Below are 20,192 nucleotides of genomic sequence, written 5' to 3' on the forward strand. Positions count from 1 at the left end.
TGATGGTCCGGGGCGCCATGTCAGCTGCTGGTGCACTGGGTTTTATCAAGGGTAGGGTCAATGCAGCTAGCTATCAGATTTTGGAGCACTTTAGGCTTTCATCTTATGAAAAGCTTTATGGAGATGAAGATTTTATTTTCACCACGACATGGCACCTGCACACAGTGGCAAAAACCACTGGTAAATGGTTTACTGACGATGCTGTTTCTGTGCTCAATTGGCCTGCCAACTCTCCTGACCTGAACCCAATAGCAAATCTGTAGGATAATCTCAAGAAATTGAGAGCCACCAGACCCAACACTATGGATAAGTTTAAGGCCGCAATCGAAGAATTCTGGGCCTCCATAACAACTCAACAGTGCCACAAACTGATTGCCTCTGTCACGCCGCATTGAAGCGGTCATTTATGCAAAAAGATTCCCAACCAATAACTGAACATAATTATTTAAAGGTTGACTATTTTTTTATTTAAAAATACTTTTATTGTTTGGATAAAATATGCTAATTATTTAAGTAGGGATTTTTGTTTATCCTCTTTTTGCCCAAATCATCAATATTAAAACAAGTCTTAAACTATTTCAGTTGTGTGTAATGAATCTAAAATATGTAAAAGTCCGATGTTTATCAGTACAGTGCAGCAAATAATGAACATTATAACAATGTTAATTTTTTTTCAAAGACCTCTATATTCTTTCAAATCAGCCAGTCTCTTGGCAAATTGGGCATACGCAGCTATTTCCTAATTTGGTGAAAAAAAATACTACAAATTCTACTTGTTGTGGAAGCGGCGGCCCTCACAATCAACCTTCCTTTTTTCATTTACAGTCAGCATGTTGGAAATGGAGTGCGCTAAAATTCTCACAGAAAACCACGGGCAGGGTGGCTTACTGCCATTATCTGGTGAAATGGCGATTCATTTTTTCAAATTTTGGTACAAATTTATTTTATACTACAATCAACATTAATGGCAGCCCATCCATTTTCTTCTGCACCCCATATCTTCACAAGGCCACCTTGGGGCAGTGGGAAGGGTACTCTGAGCTCCAATTATACTTGTACGTTTTTGGTCCAATGTGGCTCTTCTTACATTTTGGGTTGCCAACCTCTGCACTGCACTATACAGTGACACGTGATGGTCAAATATTACACAGAGTCACTTTGAAGCCCCAGTGTGTAACATTTGACAGTGTCCATTTAAAGCCCCAGTGTGTAATATTTTACCACTAAATGGCAGTTGACTAATACAAACAAAAACCAGTGCCAGAGCGAACTGGAAGATTTTAGACCAACATGGCAGCAACCGTAGGTACGGAATCTACTGCGTACAAAAATAAATAAATCCGTTTCGACCTAGGAATTGTTTTTATAAAAATGTTTACATGTGGATGATAATTCATGTATTTTTGTCAATGTTTTGTTTTTCACTGAATGAAAGTTTCTGTACCACTAGGAGGCACTAAATATTACACACTGTCCCTTTAAGTGTGCTTGTGTCTGTTTTCACATATTGATAAAATTCCATAAAGGGCTGTAAAAAACAATGCGTGGCCCCTTTCCATTTTCCGAAAACCAAAATATCAAACCGTGCAGTCCTTGTTTTCTTTCAATATATATACATATATTCGTTTTTAATATATAAATCATAAATATACAATGCAACATACAGAGGGGTAAACAATTTACAAAGCAGCACTGGGCTATTAATCACCCAGAGTATTTTTCACATTTTCTGAGTGGACATTTGTTTTGTATTTCCCAATGAGTCAAAGAGAGCCATTGAATCGCACGTACTAGAGTGTTGATCTTCAGCCGGGGTTGAAAACGCAGAGAGAAGGTGGGAAAAAAAGAGCCCTTGCCAAGCTAACGTTGGGTTTCACAGGATTTCTGTTGCCAATTGTTTTGTTTTACAAACGCAATGGGACGAAAATTAGTAAACAAAATTCTCAGTTTTTTCAAGGCCAATGATGTTGCAAAGAAATAATAACCAACACTAATATATTTGACCAGTGAATACACTTTCCTGTGATCTACTAGGAGTAGATTGCTATCTATGTAATGAGCACCCCTGCCCTAGACTTAACTTTGCAAATTTCTCAAGTATTTTCTTTCTTTTGGCCTTTTCAACAAGAGGGCTTGAGCAATTAGAGGGCTTTCCAAAAAAATGTCCGAGGGTAACTTAAGAACATTAGGGCACCTCACGGTTTTATTTGCAAAGTGTTCCCCTTTTGTGCTTGAAACACTCATATACAAAATGTTCTTTTCTTTCCCACAACTCAAAATTCCAGATATTTGATTTTTTATTTTAGTTATTACTATGAATGGCTCTGACTGAAAGGCCAATGACTTGTCCAATTTTCAGCCGAATCAAATTCCAACGACCCATTAAATGTCAGAAAGGATATTTATTTCCAAGAGATATTTTTGATTTGGTCCCATAGTGATGAAGATTAAGAGTTACTATACTTGAAATGTTCAGATTTCTGAACTGTAGTCATGGTTCATGGATGCCTTAACCACCCTGGTAGTCGAGGCACCACTTTCGGACAGTTTTTGAATTGGGGTTTGCTCCCCCACATGAATACTGTATTGATTTTGATTTTTAAATACAAAACACATGATCATTCTTTTTAGGGTGGTCAGAACAGATTTTCTTGAATTGTGAGCATTGTCACAAGTCCGGGTACCACTGCTGGTGAGATCGGGCCTAAAAAAATCCAGACTGACCCGGCCCGCGGGTATAAAAGCCCAAACCAGCCCGAGCCCGACCAATTAACTTGATTGTAGGGACTGAGCCCGGAGCAAACCCGATATTTTAATTGTGATGACTTGGGAGGAGGAAAGAAAGGAAAGTATTTTGCCCGATTTTTGTTCTTTTCTTAAAAAAAATTGTATTATTACTCTATCTCAGAAATCGTGCGGCGGAGCCCCTGAAAAAATGTTTTTCACCGCCTGGGTGTCTGTGGTTCCACTTTGGGAACCACTGATCTTTTCTAAACCAAAGGAGCCGCTTTGATTCATTACTCCCTATTTTGATGTTTAGTGTGCTACCCTCCAAAAATAAAAGGTGAAAAAAGCCCACATTACACCACAGCGCTTATTTGTTTGGATCTTCTCAAGAACATAAAGACACTCGGTCAGGCTCGTAAGATAAACAAGAGGACTGAAACAGAATGTGTAAACAATCAAGTTGTAAAAACTCTTGAAATTCAAGTTCTCTTTGTTTTTGCATGTGAAAGGATTCAGTCCTAATTCAGTGACAGTCCCCTGGACATTGAGTTTAGGATGGGGTGTGTGTGTGGAACAAATGACCCGAAATAAAAGGCAAACGTATAATGTCTCATTTTGCCATTTTGTCCACGTGCAAACAAAAAAAAATACAGAAACCTAAAGTGCAGGCAGTGTTGGTTCTTTTTGGAAACGCCCAACTCCAAAACAATCGTTAGCACGGGGTTCCCAGAGGGTGGGCGGCAATCCCAGAGTCCTTTCTCACTGGAAGGCTGAGCTTTGGCAGGCAGTTCTTACCAAAGTCTTTTGTCGAGGTGGACGGCAGAAGATACAGACGGAAAGACACTCACTCCACCCGCACAAGGAGGCCGTAGAGAAGCGTGCCGCCCTTCTCTTTTGTGATCCACTCGATCTCGGAGTTGCTGAAGCGCGGGTCCAGGGGCTCGCAGTGGCCAGTCGGCAGGGGCGGTAGTGGCTGGTGCTGTGGCCCCGCCTTGTAAGAGCCTGGTCGCACACATACTTGGAAGCCCACCTGGGCCTGGTGGCAGCGGTGAGAACGGGGGTCCCGAAATCTGTCCGAGAAACAGATCATCAAACAGGGTCAGTTTGCGAGGAATTTCTTTCTGTGTTTTCCCTGCTTTTTTTTTAACATTTTTTATTAACAACTTTTAGAGGCATTCTTCCAATTTTTGAGTCCCATTAAAAAAGAAATCCGGTGTGAATCATGTATTTTGGAGTGCTACAAATATATCTGCGATTTACATATGCAATTTTAAATCTTGCATATGCATCTATCTAGACTTCTGATTATTAGATCTTGAGTTATTTACAAAAATATTTGTTTTGGCCACAAATCTCTCCTCTTATAGGTGACAGTAACTTGTTGGTTACATTTCCAGGTGCAGGAAAGTTCTTCCCATTACAAATTAGCAATGGGACATGCTACCCGGGCAGCACGGCGGCGCAGTGGTTAGCGCTTGTGCGGCACAGTTCATGTCATGGGAACCTCCTGCGTGGGTTCAAATCCAGCTCCAGACTTCCTGTGCGGATTTTGTATGTTCTCCCCGTGCTTGCGTGGGTTTCCTCCGGGCACTCCGGTTTCCTCCCACATTCCAAAAACACACATTTCAGGTGAATTGGCCAGTCCAAATTGTCCCTAGATGTGAATGAGCGAGTGAGTTGTCTGTCCCCGTGTACCCTGCGATTGGCTGGCAACCAGTTGAGGGTGTCCCCTGCCCACTGCCCGGAGATGGCTGGGATGGGCTCCAGCCCCCCCCGCGACCCTAATGAGGATAAGCGGTACGGCTAATGAGATGAGATGAGGAGATATGCTACCCTTATTTTTTGCATGACCCATTATAAATCTATAATTGATGTGTAATCCTTCCACTAAACCATAATGCACTGTTTAGGTGTAGCATGGAACTGTCCCTCTGGGATAACACTTCATCGGACAATGCCGCACAGATTAATGCTGCTTGCAGTTAACCACAAAGGAATAAGGAATGCAATGGCAAAGCGATGCCACCAGAGAAAAGGGTCTGTGTCACTTTTAAGCAGACTTATTGAAAAACATAGCAACAATTTCAAGCATTTACAAGCAATTAACCCAAAATTCAAGCACTTTCCAATTGTTGAAAACACTAAATTAAAACTTAAGCATTTTCAACGATTCAAAAAACCAATAAGAACCCAGTGTATATTCCACACTAAAAGGCGCATTGGGCTATATCGCACACCCCCAAAAAATAGACAAAGCAAACTGGATTATAAGGTGCATGGAATTGAAACAAAAGTAAGAGCTAAGGTTACACAAGTACCGAATTTGTGTGATTGATTGATCAGTCATAGTATATCACTGCACAATTGCATTACATTGGGTGTAGTGGCAATTGAACTGGCGGGGAGCATGCCAGATCCTATCCACAAGTCCACTAGAGATCACATAAAAAGGCATTAGGTTTTCCCTCACTATCACACTATTTTTAGCAACGGTACCAAATTGTTGTTGTAATTGTTGGGCAAAGTAGATTTTTGTCCCCCGCCCCAAAAAAAGAGGAGCTCATATAAAATGATAACAATGTATTGTTGCTGTTATTAAGACTAGCTTGACCAGTAACCCATTGTCAACTATTGTGGCACATATGAACTGTATATGGTACTATGCTATGAACATGTTCCAAAGGGTGAGAGGTAAGGAAAGGAGGACTCACTGCACTTTGGGAGCAAACATCTCCAAACCAGAGTAGCGCATGGTGGGAGAAAGCCTCACACGTGGCGCCTCCCGGCCAGGTGAACTGTTCTCCTCCGGTTCTCCATAGCCCTCTGGTCCCTCTGTCTTGGCAGGGGCCACTGAGAAGACAGACGACGTCCCTGTCACAAGTAGGGGGGTGCCACCGTCAATGGGCAGGCGGCACAAGACGGCAAATGTTGCAACCGACACCCTACCTGGCAGCAACTGACTGTGGTCCAGTGCACGCCGCAGGGCTCCCACATTAGTGCCGTGATATGCGATGTGCCACTTCTTCAGCGCAGTGGAAAGCTCGCAGTGTGGTTTGATCCTACAACAGATTACAAAGTCATAAGTCAATGGCGAGTTTCAAGTCTGATCATGGGATTGATAGCATTTTGGATTATTCAGTGTTGGAAACACACAAACTTTATCTTTTTCTATTAGCCCATGCTTACAACTATGGCTGCACGTTTTTGGAAAAAAAAAATTACGGTTTTCGGACTAGTATTGCGATTTCAATGTGATTTTCTTTTTTAATTTGGCATTTTATGTGCTAGTTGTTCTTTTGTGAGAACTTAACCCTTGGATGCAAGACCTACCAGTACATATACCCTAGCTTGAGTGTGGTCAAAAATTAGTGGGGAGAAAAAAAAAATACTTATTGTCTCATGTCAAACATGTTTTATAAGAAACACTTGGAATATGACAATATAAGTTTTTAAAAAAAATGTTTATATTTTGTAGAATAACAAACCATGGGGTCATCTTTGATCACACGTATACATCCAAGGATTAATTCTACTGACAGGGCCGTCAGCAGCAAAGACGTGCCAGTCAGTGGTCGCTTTGGAGTCTCAAAATGGCCACTTTTGGAAACTCCTAGACATACCCTTAGAAAACAGTAATCATGATAGTTTTTCAGATTGTGATCAACTTTGACCATGGACCAGTTAAGGCTTCATGTTATTGTCCCAGGAGTTTCCAGCCAAGATGCCCGTGCTACACTAATCTGCAGGCATGTGATCGCAAAAAAAAAAAAAAAGTTCAGTCAAGAATAAAAACCCTTTATTTCTCTAATAAAAATGTTCGATAAAAGTTGATGGTTCCAACTCTAATTTACACCCGACCAATGGAGAAAATGGGGGCGCTAATCCAATGAAAACGCAAGTTCCAGATCAACATTTAAGAGATAAAGAAGGTGACGAGGACCAGCCAATCATTTTGCAGGAATAGCGGGAGAGCCACAGCGACTCACACAGTGAAACAAAGGGCTACAATACACCGTGTTGAACACGGTCAAATAAGCAAAAGAGACGAAAAATAACAGCCTGCATACACAATCAATACATGGTGAAAGAGACTAAGACAGGAGAGGCCCCTCATCTTCACTTGTTTGGAGGTATTTTGGCTGCTTAGAGTCCGATTAAAAAAAAAACTTCGCCGACTAAGACGGGCTACAGGACAAACTTATTCCACCATTTTAAACATTATCGGCAGCTAAAATACACTAAAGGAAAGACAATTCATCCCCAAACCAGTGCAGTTCAACAAGCACTCAGCCCCATGTAAAAACACTTCAGGCGCTGCCTGTGAATCCCCGCAAACAGCTCCCCCTGAAAATGTATTTGTTTAATGATTCTCAAATTTGTGAGATTCTGTGTAATAGCTTGTCACTATGTGTCTGTGTTCTGACATTAAAGATTGGTTAAAGCAGCATTTGATTTTGTCAAGTTTCACGCAGGGAAAAAAAATTGTCATAAAATTTGAAAGGAAAAAAAAGACGAGATAGTTATCTATATTGACCAATTTGACAATTTTAGTCATATCGCCCAGGTTTAAGTGAGCGGCTGAATTGGTGATTTCAAAACATGGGCAACTCTCAAAATCTGTCTGATGGTTTGACACAAACATGTCCCCTAAAACTTTTCCTCTGACCTGAGAGCGAAGCAGCACCATCCAAAAGGCAAAGCGTAGTCTCGGGGTGGCTCCCCTCTCTTGTAGTAAGGCTCATCCCCCCGCAGCTTGTGACAAGACTCGCAGTAGCACAGGTTATACTTGGCTTCCTCACTGAAGTAGCCGTCTGGCGCCACAAACAAAAGGAGCACAGTTAATTAACGTGTGTTTTGGCTTTTTATCCTGCCACTAGATGTCTTTCTATTCAAACAGCCAATGCCGGTCAAACACATGAAGAGCAAATCACCTGGCAGAGTGAGAAGGTCCTTGAAGCGGGAGCACAGCGCTTGGTACTCACAGGACTTGTTGGGTTTGGCCTCGGAAGGGGGTGACCAGCACACGCTCTCTTTGATACCTGCGTAGAGAAGAGCACAGGGAAATGTGATCCTGCCTTTTTCTTTTTGATCTTGCTCAGCATTGGACTTGGCAGTTTAAATTTAAAAACAAAGTAACATCCAACCATAGCTTTTCCCTTTAATGCAGTGGTTCCTAACCTTGGTTTGATCAAACCCAAGGGGTTCATTGAGTCAGTCTCAAGGGTTCGGTGGAGCCTCTCATAATGTGTACTGTATATTCAATAACACGCCCTGCTTAAGCATCACTGGCTGCAGAGGGTTACACGACATTGCTTGGCCAATCAATGCTGCATGGAATTTAGTGCACTCAGGAGTGATTCAACCTGTGAATCTCATTGTAGTACGTTGTGTAATTAATTACTTCATATTTCATCCCGTACTATGACGAGTAAAAAAGGGGTCGGATGCATATGAGCGATATGAATTCTCATGTATCACGGAATGGGATGGGAGTCAGTGTCCTATCTGCATGATTTGCAATGCCAAGTTAAACAACTTAAGTCGCGCACCAGCAAACTAAAGGAACACTTGGAGATGCTGCATTAAGATGGGGAATATAGGAACACAATGCTAGCTGAACTCAAGGTGAATAGCCTGATTTGATAAGACCAATCTGCTTGCTCTTGGATTTGTACCGATGAACTAACCAATCCTCACAGCATCATATTAAGTTGCGTACATAATCGCAAAGCAGGGCAGGGCAGGCCACACACAATTGGTGAAAAACTTGTAAAGCCGGCTGCATTAAAGATGGCGAACCTGATACTCAGAACAGCGGCCAAAGGTAAATCATTCTCAAATGACACAATCATTAAAAATACAGGACATCTGGCTCATGTTATCACAGATCTCAGAGAAAAAAACTACACTATGTCTGGAATTTGGAAAAAAAAACATTTTATAGACTATAGTAGGGCTCGGTGAATATGTATATAAAACTGGTGGGGTTCGTTAGCTCCAATAGGGTTAAGAACCACTCCTTTCATCTGAAGGCATTTATAAATAAATATTTTGATTTACCATCAACCATGTCTGCTTTTTCCATGTCGCCCTGAAAGCGGGCGTCGCCAGTTTCGCCACCCTCAGCTGGTAAGTTTTTGTTCACTATCGTAACCTGAAAAGACCACACAAACGAGCAAGGTGTTTATTCATGCCCTGCCTGGCAAAATCTGACGCGTTAGGCGCTGTGTACCTGTTCACATTGGCCGTACAGGTCAATGAAGGGATAACAAGGGGAAGGAACGTCCTGCGCTGCCACCCCTTGGTCCATGCCGTTGACGTAAAGGTGAAGACAATTGTTAGCGTCCACCAGCAGACCCAACACCGTGCCCTCAGGACATGTGTCCAGGTTAGGGCCGTAGTTTTCGCATATCTGAAAAGAGAGTGAGGCAGGGTTGTGTCAGTTGGCCGTCATTTTTGGGGACGTGCCTTTTTGGCTTTGTCTACTTTGAGGGAGTTGTGGAAGACAGAGTCCCTCTGCAACAGCCAAGCCGATCGCTTTAAGCAGCACGCTGTGGAAGGGAAGTTAAGGCGGTCCGGGGAATGGCCTATAACGCCAAGCGACAGCGATGACGTCCACGAAGGGTTGAGGCGGTCTATCTGGAACTGGACCGAAAAGGGCAGAGTGTTAAACATGAGATTGGTAGGTGTCCCACAGGGCAAAGCTCTTGCCTGGAAGAGCTGCTGCGGCCTCAAAGGTTGCGCTGTGACAAGCAGGCCTTGATTATAACTGGACACTCTGGATGCCGTCAGCTTCTGGTTAGACAGCTGGATGTTCTTGCCGTGGTTCTCCAAGAAAGATGTGTCGGTAGGTGCAGGTGGGCGAGGGTCTGCTATCCCCTGAATGAGAGATGCGGTCACATATTTTCTTTACAGCCACAGGGCGCTTGCTAACTTCTTGGGTAAAGAAACATGCAACTCCAGGCCAGATTCGAAGCGCTACACACTCAGAGTTCAGGAAAGATCTTAAATGAGTGAGCCAACCCGAATTTCAGCCGGAAATGTCAATACGTTCAGATCGGGTTTTTCTCTTGCAGACTTTGAAAACAAATAAATATATTTTATATAAATGTACACTAACGCAATATGTGGATATCGGGCTGAATGAGTAAATGGTTATGATAATTATTGTCATAAATTTTGTCACGATAAGCAATAAAACATTTGATTAAAGTTGATAATTTAAACTGTAATTACCCCCTGAAAACAGGAGAAAATTGTGACACTTATGCAATTAAAAACGCAAGTTGCAGACAAACATTTAGGAGACGAAGAAGGTGAGGGGGACCAGGAATTTTGCAGGAGTAGGGGCTGACACAGTGAAATCAGAAAGACTACAATGCGGTCAAGATAAGTGATAAAGAGACGAAGGATAACACCCAGCAGATCCACTCAAAGATTGCTGAAAGAGTGGTAGATAGGAGAGCCCCCCTTTTTGGCTACTTAAGAGTTATCCATCCATCCATCATCTACACCTCTTATCCTCACTAGGGTTGCAGGGTGCTGAGGCAATCCCAGCCATCTTCAGGCAATGGGCAGGGGACACCCAGAACTAGTTGCTAGACAGTCGTAGGTGTACTGCTACTACTTGTTTAATTTATACGTTATAACTGAACCTCTATCCCAGGGGTCACCAACCTTTTTGAAACTGAGAGCTACTTCACGGTTACTGAATCATACGAAGGGCTACCAGTTTGATACGCTCTTCTGAAATAACAAATTTGCTCAGTTTGCCTTTAGTTATACATTATTTATAATGATTAGTAATACTCACCTATGTAAAGACACTGATCATGTTAATGATTTCTAACAATGATTATCAAAAATGACAACAAGGTGGGAAACAGATATCAATATTCAACACTTTATCTCTATTAATCACAGTATTTGTTACATTTTCAGATGATCACTTACATCACTACATTTTAGCAAAAAATATCCCATTTGCACAAGCCACTGACATGCCCTGTTAACAAATCATGAACTATGTTGCAACATGTTTCAAAAAGTTAACAATTATGTAATGTTAAACAAAATCAACTTACATATTTTTAAATATGTAATACATTTTTTATTTCACATTTTGAACTAATGGCCAAGTCTGTGTTATGTTTAACAAAATTATAACTTTTAAATGTCATGAACACACTTTTAAATTGAACACAATTCTTCAATATTTTAATTCAACTTTGCCATGGCACTACCATGTTGTCACTGACTACATCTGGTATCCGTCCTTGGTTAGTGGGAAGACTGGCATTGCATGCTGTTCACCAGTGTGTTGTAATCTGGTGTGTAACTTGACACTGCAACTGTGAGTGAGTCTCTCAGATGTGCATCAGTGAGGCGTGTTCTGTGTTTGTTTTTGATGAAGTTCATGTCAGAAAATGCTGATTCACAGAGATAGGTTGAGCCAAACAGGCTGGCAACCTTCATGGCTGCTGTGCATACTCCACTGTACTTCTCTGTGTCAACAAGGCGCCAAAAGTTTGGTGCAGCCTGGTAGGCTTTGAGATGGAGATCATTTTGCAATGTTATAATTTCAATCTCCACCTGTCCAGCATCCAAGTTGAACGTTGCACTTAACTGCTCAGCAAAGCATGTTGTGTCCCCATTCATGAAAGGGTTGGAAATGAAGAACACACATGGTTCAAGCTGATGAAGGTCACAAAACCTATTCTCAAACTCTTGCCCAAGTCTGTTTATTACTTCAATGTACTTTTCTGCCACTTTTTCAAATGTCTCAGATGCAGAAGCATTGTCTTTCAGCACTGACTGCACAGAGGGAAAGTGCAGAACTTTTTTTCTCTGTAAATCTGCAGAGAATGCATTCATTTTGGCTTTAAATGCATTTAAAGCACTTATCATATCGACAACAGTCTTACCTTTGCCTTGCAGCTGGCAGTTCAGGAGGTTTAATTTCCCAGTAATGTCCACCAAAAATGCAAGGTCAAGTGTCCACTCTGTGTCCTCTAGCAGTGAGACATCTTCGCCTTTGGACTGCATGAACTCTTTGATTTCACGCAAAAGAGACAAAAAACGATGCAAAACTCGTCCTCTGCTGAGCCATCTGATTTCTGTGTGTAGCAGTAGGTCCCCATATTCTGCTGACATCTCCTCTAATAGTACCTTGAAAATCCTGTGCTGCTTTGCTTTGGAGCGGATGTTGTTTATGATTTTCACAACGGGAGTCATCACGTGCCCAAAGCCGATCACTTTCGCACACAACGCCTGCTGGTGAATGATGCAATGGTAATGCAGAAATTTGGGGAAGTCTGGGTCACGTTTACAGTGAGCGATGAAACCTGTCTGTCGGCCGACCATAGCAGGAGCCCCGTCTGTTGTCACCGCTACCAGCTTTTCCAATGGCACCTTTTTCTGCACGAAAAACTCCTTCACCGTGTTATAAATGTCAACTCCTCTCGTAGTTGTCTTTAAGGGCAGTAGTGTCAGGAGTTCTTCTTTTGTGGAGAAATCATTAAACACCATCCGGATAAAAACCAATAACTGCGCTGTACTGCTGCTGTCCACGGACTCATCGCACTGGAGGCTAAACCACTTGCACTTCGCCAGATCCTGCTCCAACTGATCGACCAAGTTACTGGACATAGCTGATACTCGTCTTGCCATCGTAGATGCCCCCAGTTGGACGTCGGAAAGAGTGGAGATTAGGTCGCTTCCATTTTTCTCGTCTTTAAATACAGTGTTAGCAATTAATAACATCGCTTCTTTGACAACTTCTCCATCTGTAAATGCCTTTTTTTTCTTGATCAGAAAATGTGTAGCTCTAAACGAGGCTTCGGTTGCTTTTTGTGAGTTTTTGGCCGGCCTCGTAAAAAAAGACTGTTGCTTACCCAGAGCGGTCTTTAGCTCACGGGCTTTTTCTGCCCGTAGGGCGCTTGCAGGTGGATATTTATCATGGTAGCTTTTGTGACACGTATTGAAATGTCTCTCCACATTGTGCCGTTTTGCTGTCGCCACGGTCGTCCCGCAAATCAGACACACGCAGGTTTCTTTTACAGTCGTAAAAAAGAACTCCTCTTCCCATTCACTGTGAAAGAGATACGTTTTCTTTCTTTTTTCTGCCATGTTTTTGGGGTACGAAAGTGCATACAGCGCCCGCTAGCTTACTCTCCACATCCCACAAGCTCTACTTTACTGCCCATAGGTAAATATTGTGCGCGTTAACCTTAAAGTATTTTTAAGATAGTATTTTTTAAATCTATATACATACAAGTGTGATTAAAAAAATAATAGCAACAGAACAAAATTAATTTTTAGACGCAGCTCTCTATGAGATGTGCTATTTTTGGAACAGGCCCGCGGGCGACTCATGTGGTCCTTGCGGGCGACCGGGTGCCCGCGGGCACCGTGTTGGTGACACCTGCTCTATCCTCACTTTTCCTCTTTTATTGAATAACTTAATCAGTTATTTTCATTTTCTGGAGGGTGAGAAACTATGGCTGAGTGTGGTGTTTAGATGGGAAGTCATAAAGTACCTTTTTCAATGAAAACCCTATGTTTATAACCAGTTTAATCTAAGTCCCTCGTCTCCCTCAACATTCTGTACCACGAGTTAAAGAAAAATAAGTTTAAAAAAAGTCATTGTATATAAAATATGAAACTTTGGGTTTGCTTTGGGCTCAGCCCTGCAAATCAAGTTCATTGGTCGGGCTAGATCAGGCTTTAATACCCGCAGGCCTGGGTCGGGCTGTATTTTTTTAGGCCCAATCTTACCTCTGACTCAAAAGTCCAGTGTATTGGGAAAGGGGCGTCACATACCTCCCTGAGCGGTGTGCCATCATCTTCTGCTTCACTGCAGCTTTCTGAGGAGAGTGAAGGTGCTTTAACACTCTCCGCTTCCTCCACCAGGGAGGAGCTGACAATAGACATGGCTGTGACCCGCCCGTATAGGTCCAAGACAGCGAACACGTTCTTTTAAAACAGAGAGGTGACCACTGTAGTACATACTGTAAACTTTGCATGGACAGGACACGTCATGGTTTTTACAAGGATACCTTGGCTACCGCAGTGGCTGCTGCTCCCATGTCCTCACCGTCAATTAAGATGTGCATGGTGTCGTCAGGGCATCTCTTCACACCCACACGGTTCCCAACCTAACAATCATGAAGCGGAAAAACACTAAAACTGCGACTTGGTCAATGTGTCCGCTAAGTCACTGTAGACAACGGCAAAGCAAGGGACGGCTCACCGTCAGCCGGTCCAGCGAGCAGCTGTAGTTCTGGCGCTGCAGCACGCCATTACGGCGTACCTCGGTGCCGCAGAGGAGCCAGGTGACCTTAGCGCGGAGCTGTGGGAGGGAGGGGGAGAACCCAGACAGCGGGCACGATGGGAGCTCGGCTGGCGGTAGCGTGGTCAGGCCCACGTGAAGTGAACCGCACCATTGCTCGTCCACTTCATCGATCCTCACCTGCGGGCCCACAAAATTTATCAGGAGATTTCAAACAAACGGCGCTGCCCTCAGAGTGGCCGACTATACCTCAAAGAGCTCATCCACTTTGAGTTCCTTGGCGCTAAAAACGATGCCGTGGGCGTATCCCCCCGTTCGGACAGCCTGGTAGCCCTCGCCGAGCAGCACCACGTTTTTGCCATGTTTGCCGTGGAATCTGTGTGCAACTCCTGCTGCTATGCAAAGACACGCGTGCATGCTGCATGTGGCAAGGCAAACGGCCAAGAATTCCGTGATCTTGTGTCTTTCCCACCTGGAGAGTGGATTGGGAAGCTCTTCTCAGTCATGTTGCTGGTGCACAAGCTGTTGTCCAGAGGGCCAGACGAGCTGCTGATCGACACCTGAACGCACTGACCATACAAGTCGATCACTGCAAAGACATCTAGAAGAAGCAGAGGATGCAGGGAGGTTGCTTAGTCGAAATTCAAGTTAAGATTTTAAGCTTTTGTGACTTGCTATTAATATTACACTGCAATAAAGCCTTACTAAACTGTTACAACATTCCAATCAGGTAAATTGATCCACTTCATTTGTTCATTCATAAAAATTATGTAAGGACAAAGCGGTGACAGCGAATTTGTGTTTTTGCTGACCTGGTGGCAGACCAGAGCAGGCGACACCCTGGTCTACGCCGTTTATGTAGTAATGAAGGTTGCCGGTGGCTGAACGCATCATTCCAATGCGAGAGCCCGACGTAAGCATATCCAGGTCGCATCCATAGTTGTTGCGCATGGTGTTTCCGTCTTGCATGATCGCTGTGCCGCTGAGGGTTACAGTGGAAAGTGTCCCATATTAGGACCAAAGCCTAGGGTACTACACCAACCATTGCATACCTGAGCATCCAAGTGTCATAATCAATGTCAGTCATGGTGTTGGGAAATTCAAGCTCTTCTGGCCTGATGGCTGTCACCCCTACAAGCAAAAAACAAACTGAACATTGATTTTTCTATATCAAAATATGTGCTAAGATCATGCTGCAAACTGCTGACCTGCTTCTATTGAACCCGACCAGCGGTCAACCATCTTTTGAATGATGATTTCAAAGAGCTCTCCGTCTCGAAGACACCTGTGATGGGTCGAGAAAGGGTGGTGGATCAAGAGAAGAAAGAGCCTTCATTTTCCCAGTTTCATCTAGCCCAGGGGTGGGCAAACTACAGCCTGTAAGCGGGATGAGGCCTGCCAATGGATTTAATCTGGCTCGCAAGGAAAAGCTGAGAGAGGTAACGAGAAAAATATATCAACAATAACCTGCACTTTTACCTAGGTTCGCTGAATGTCACCAAAGGCAGGTGCCAATCAAAACCACCCACGGTAGCTGTATTTACTGACAACAATTTAGCAACCAGAGAACATTTAGGCATCACACTTCCTGATGTTATTTTACTTAACAAAGAAGTCTCGGACGAGCCATTTAAAGCAATGTTTAAAGCTCAACTGTATTACACTCACCTCACCTTCTTAACCTCTATTTTCGTGGTTATACTTCAACCAATAGGGTCGTATGGTCACCGTTTCTAGAGGTGTTTCTCGGATAATAGATAATGAATAATGAAGATAGAATAATAACCCTTAAAAACCCCCCCTCTTGAGCAAAAACAGCCTGGTGGCGCCCATCACTCTGCAGGCCAACAATCGTTTCACCCCGCCTCGGACCAAAGACCTTTTGAGTGTTAGGTGAATGTGCTAACAACTGCATCATAGAAAAGCTATTTTTCATTGTGATCATGGGTCAAAATTTGCATAGCTGGCTACATTTTACTGTACTTACTTATTTCAAAATCAATTTATCTATGTATAACTTTTGTCGTTCTGCTCCCCAGCTCCGGAACTCACTACCACCTGAACTCTATAATTCTGCCAGCCTGTCCATCTTCAAATCAGGACTCAAAAACCACTTTTTCAGACATTCCTATCCATCATAAACTGCTTCACGTAGATCACACAACTTTTTTTTAAAAATTGTACTTGTTTTTTCTATATTTATATAACTTTTTTTTGTTCGACGTACAGTGGGTGCCCTATCTTTTGGAGGGGGGGGGCAATAAAATACTTCTGAGGGAGCCATATCACATTTTTTTTAATGCAAATTATCAAACTTAGTGCTTAAAAAATGGGGATATGCCTTTGCTAAAACTTTTAAGTTTTTGTTTTGTACATGAATATATTTATTTGTATATTTTGGGTGTTTCAAAACCAACTGAATGGAATGGTCCATTTAGTAACAAAAAGACAATGAAACTTGAAGTAAATGCAAAAAATGGATTGACTTAAGATATCTTTTGCAGAGGTATTTGATTCAAGACTACGAGCATATACAAAAATTAAGTGTCAGTTTTTCCCCTTAGGCTTGGAGACTAGCAAATTTTTTCAAATCACTGCAGCCTGCAACTCAAAAGTTTCCCCACCTGTTGGAAATGACAATGGCATCGTTGAACTCGCTGCGGCAGTTCTGGCGCAGAGCTGTGCGCCCCCCATTGGTAATGACGGCATTGGTTCCGTGCAGGTGGTGGAAACGCAGGTCTGTGGTGGCACCGGCACCCAATATTGAACAAGGACTCCCAGGGGACAATGCAGTGGGTCCCTCTGAGCCATCTTCCGGGAGAGGGGGAAGGTCCACTGGGTGGTTGGCATAGAGGAAAACGGCCATTTGAACCTTGCCTTTTTATTTCTTACCCAAAGGAAAACATTTGGCCATTGGCTTTGCCTCTGGCTCTCACCCATGTCATCCATGATGGTAGCCTGAGCGGCTTGGCCGTAGAGGTCCACCACGGCATAGACGTTGGCAGGCACATTCCATGCGGCAGGGCCCTGAGCCACACCGTTGACAAAGAAGTGCAGGCTGCCATCTTCTTTGCGCACAACACCGACTGTGTCACCTGCCTGCAAGTTTTTTCGCAAGTATATGCCATCATTAGAAAGAGCCATAGAAATAAATAATATGGCAGTCTGATAAAGGTTTTGGGATACCACTACTTATATTTTAAGATCTTTACTACATAAAATATTATCGAATTATACTTTGTTCAAATAAAATGTATTTTAACCTGATTAAAAAGCATTTGGATACAATACTGAAATCAACAATTGCTTAAAAAATATGCTATTAAAGTACAATTAAGAGTTACTGACATACAGTGGTGAATTAAGACAATGCATGCATTTAAAAGAACACACTGAATGCTTCTGATAGTTGACACTTCAAGGCTACAAGCAGTGTTGGGACTAATACGTTCCTTGAACAATCACTTTTTTCTGTACATAGTACTGTGACACCTTCTTGATCCAATTTTGCAACTTATCTGTTGTTACAACATGATGCGCTACCTATTAAAAGCAGATCATTGAATTGCAACGTCTTCTGCTCCATGACTTTTTCCTCATTTGCTCAAAGTTTTCAGTAGGGCACCCTACACTGGCTATACGTATGTGGGAACAACAGGAAATGTATTTTACATTATTTTGCATTTAAAGTTATGTTTTTCTAAATTTGTTTCATTTAACTTCATAAAATTTTTGGCAAACCTTGGCAGATTCTTTGAAGATTTTTCAATTTGCTTTTCTTTGTCATGTTTGAGTGTGATTTCCTTTCTATCCCCTTGAGAAAAGCAAGCACGTCTGGGATCTTATAATTAATAAAAATAATTATGGCTGCAACAATGAACAAAATTGATTTTTAAAAGCGTTGGCAACCAATTTATTCATTGATTCATTTTTTCGCGCGATTTATGAGACACTAGGCATGAAAATCAATGCAAATAAGTGCATTGCATTTCCTTGTAAAGTGAAAAGATGTAGTACCACTTAGTTCGACATGAGGAAATTGAAGATGTGTTTCTAAAAAATCAGATTCTTTGATTAATCAAAAGGAAAAATCGACAGATTCAGCCATTATGAAAATAATCGTTAGTTGCAGCCCGATTTATAATAAAAACATTGAATTACACACTTTGAGGCGGTCAAGGTTGTGTCCGTATTCATCCAGAATCGTAGTGCCGTTGTGCATTACACCATTTCCTGTCATCATCCAAGTCCCTGGAAGCAAAAGAAACATTAGAAGATGAGAATTTTTTTGCAGCCTTGTCAATGGAAATGACATTCTGGTCTACCTGAGCGCAAGTTGGTCATGGTGGAGGGCAGCTGCAGGTAGGCGGGATTGTGCGTAGTCACACCGATTTCAATAGAGCCTGCCCACTTGTCCACCATCTTGTCAATACGGACCTGAAACACTTCATTGGAGCGCAGGGGTCGGCTGCTTAGGACCACACCGTGATTGAAGTCGTCCGTTGCGCTTTATCAGCAAAAAACACAGCTGCTGAGATAATGTGTGCGGAGAGAGGCGAAGAAGAGCAGGCGTGCGGCAGGCTTACTGTGGCCTCAGCGCCGTCCTGCCTTCACTGATGATTGCAGCTTTCTGGCCGCAGTTGGCGTGGAAGAGCAGCCGGTCTGGCGCTTCGGCATCGGGTGTCAGAGTGGGCCGGGGCCTCCCGACATCAGGTGACATGGCCCGCATGATGGCGTTGTTGCGGCGAAGGCGCTCGCTGTGGTTGTGATTGTGGACGATGGTGACCTTGACAGCCATGCCGTAAAGGTCCACCACACCGTAAACTACGCTGGGAGTCTGCATCGCTGCCACCCCTAAGAGACCACACAAATTTCGACCAATTTTTACCAGACTGATGAAAAGCGGCACAAATGCGGTCGTTGATCTCACCCTGATCGATCCCATTGATATAGAAATGAAGGGCGCCGCTGGCTTTACGCATCAGGCCGATGTGATCGCCTTCCTGAAAAACAGAACCAGAAGCACAAATAGACTTCAGATGTGGTGCATCATTTAAGGCAATGGTTCCCAAACTTCTGCAGGTAGGCGCCCCCCTTGGCTCTACAGTGAATACTCAACCATATTGAAATGCTAAACCTAGAAAATACAGCACCATCTCCTGGCAAGCTTTGTTAGGGTTGCTTTCTGTTGACCATTTTTTACTGTTTAATTCTTCAATCGATAGAAGTACCTACCCACCTATGAAATGGACTAGATAGCACTTCAAACTCATTAAAATAATGGTCTGGAGAATTTTCAAAATAAAACATAACAAAATAACATTCCAATTATTTATTTTGACATATCTTCATAACCAACCAAAGCCAACATCTGACATAAATGACATTTGAAAAAAGGAAATAATGAACCCTTAAAAAAAAAAAAAAAAAAATCAAGAACATTTGCACAGTATAGACGTTAAAATGCATGCACTTAAAAAACCCAGCACCAAACAAAGTAAAAAAAAATAAAAATAAAAAAAAGTTGTTCACACTATCATAAGGTCGACATTGCGGACCAAAAATAATCCACATACTTTTAAGGCTGTAACCGTGACATGTCTGCAATTATTGTAATATCAAATTTACCATGTGCTACTGCAGCATGTTAATCAGTGCAAGAAATTTATTCAAGTATTAATTCATTTCGCTGCAAACAGTTTTAATATCCCAAACATTCCCGTCTTTCCTTGTTTGTATCTCCATGGTTGCAATGAAGCGCTACAGTACACTATGTCAGACAACCCTTTTTTTCCTTAACCCAGTCTCTCTCCGCCTGTCTCCTCATCCGTGTTAAATACTTTTATCATGGGGTCACTTGATAGTCTGCTCAAACTGCAGAGCTTAATGCTCAATTCTGTTTTTGGGGTAAAATTTTTGTGAGATTGTTCATATTTCCAGCTAAAATGTGACTTGATCTTCCTGTGTGAACGGCCACAAGTGTCCCGCATGCACAGAAGAGGACACGTAACGTCACACACAATGTGCTCATGTTTGCGGAAGTACTTATGTTATTGGCAGGCTACCACTAGAGGATACTATCAATTTAAGAATGAACTTGAGCAACATGTTGTGAAACCAGTTGTATGCGATGTGATGTTGGCTGTTCCGTGAGTTACAAAATAAACAAGTGTTC

At 42.6% G+C, this 20,192-nt stretch overlaps 2 protein-coding genes across 5 annotated transcripts in view; both read right to left on the bottom strand.

Moving 5' to 3' along the window:
* Positions 1–1,613: 1,613 nt before the first annotated feature.
* neurl4 (neuralized E3 ubiquitin protein ligase 4) overlaps positions 1,614–20,192 on the bottom strand; it is a 30,815-nt gene continuing 12,236 nt past the window's right edge. The window contains exons 7-29 of one of the 3 annotated variants that reach the window (XM_088346698.1): positions 18,948–19,020; positions 18,604–18,871; positions 18,343–18,524; positions 18,183–18,268; positions 16,954–17,116; positions 16,642–16,852; positions 15,226–15,302; positions 15,070–15,148; positions 14,830–14,999; positions 14,490–14,618; positions 14,267–14,412; positions 13,979–14,197; positions 13,785–13,883; positions 13,549–13,701; positions 9,439–9,606; positions 9,214–9,372; positions 8,960–9,139; positions 8,788–8,881; positions 7,659–7,766; positions 7,394–7,538; positions 5,674–5,786; positions 5,439–5,598; positions 1,614–3,797 (exon numbers count right to left, since the gene is read on the bottom strand). In XM_088346698.1, the coding sequence (XP_088202824.1) occupies positions 3,572–3,797; positions 5,439–5,598; positions 5,674–5,786; positions 7,394–7,538; positions 7,659–7,766; positions 8,788–8,881; positions 8,960–9,139; positions 9,214–9,372; positions 9,439–9,606; positions 13,549–13,701; positions 13,785–13,883; positions 13,979–14,197; positions 14,267–14,412; positions 14,490–14,618; positions 14,830–14,999; positions 15,070–15,148; positions 15,226–15,302; positions 16,642–16,852; positions 16,954–17,116; positions 18,183–18,268; positions 18,343–18,524; positions 18,604–18,871; positions 18,948–19,020 (3,408 nt within the window). In that variant the 3' untranslated portion in view covers positions 1,614–3,571. The remainder of the gene's footprint in view (positions 3,798–5,438; positions 5,599–5,673; positions 5,787–7,393; positions 7,539–7,658; positions 7,767–8,787; positions 8,882–8,959; positions 9,140–9,213; positions 9,373–9,438; positions 9,607–13,548; positions 13,702–13,784; positions 13,884–13,978; positions 14,198–14,266; positions 14,413–14,489; positions 14,619–14,829; positions 15,000–15,069; positions 15,149–15,225; positions 15,303–16,641; positions 16,853–16,953; positions 17,117–18,182; positions 18,269–18,342; positions 18,525–18,603; positions 18,872–18,947; positions 19,021–20,192) is intronic. The other 2 variants (XM_088346700.1, XM_088346699.1) reach the window with 2 other exon arrangements.
* Positions 10,396–13,149, bottom strand: LOC148357133 (general transcription factor II-I repeat domain-containing protein 2A-like). 2 transcript variants are annotated; one of them, XM_088346702.1, is made up of 2 exons: positions 12,621–13,149; positions 10,396–12,458 (listed from the first exon to the last, which is right to left on the bottom strand). In XM_088346702.1, the coding sequence occupies exons 1-2, from the start codon at positions 12,853–12,855 to the stop codon at positions 11,008–11,010; spliced, it is 1,686 nt and encodes a 561-aa protein (XP_088202828.1). In that variant the 5' UTR covers positions 12,856–13,149; the 3' UTR covers positions 10,396–11,007. The 2 variants fall into 2 exon arrangements, with proteins under 2 accessions (XP_088202828.1, XP_088202827.1); XM_088346701.1 differs by having other exon boundaries at positions 10,396–11,582; positions 11,652–13,149.

The sequence above is a fragment of the Urocampus carinirostris genome, chromosome 11 (assembly GCF_059441175.1).
Source record: "Urocampus carinirostris isolate Australia breed hairy pipefish chromosome 11, RoL_Ucar_1.0, whole genome shotgun sequence".
NCBI lineage: Eukaryota > Metazoa > Chordata > Actinopteri > Syngnathiformes > Syngnathidae > Urocampus > Urocampus carinirostris.

Excerpts from the sequence above, each read along its gene's own strand:
- LOC148357133 (XM_088346701.1), bottom strand. The coding sequence starts at position 12,855 with ATGGCAGAAAAAAGAAAGAAAACGTATCTCTTTCACAGTGAATGGGAA. Across the intron at positions 11,583-11,651 it reads CTGCCAGCTGCAAGGCAAAG|ATTTACAGAGAAAAAAAGTT; the intron begins GTAAGACTGTTG and ends CATTCTCTGCAG.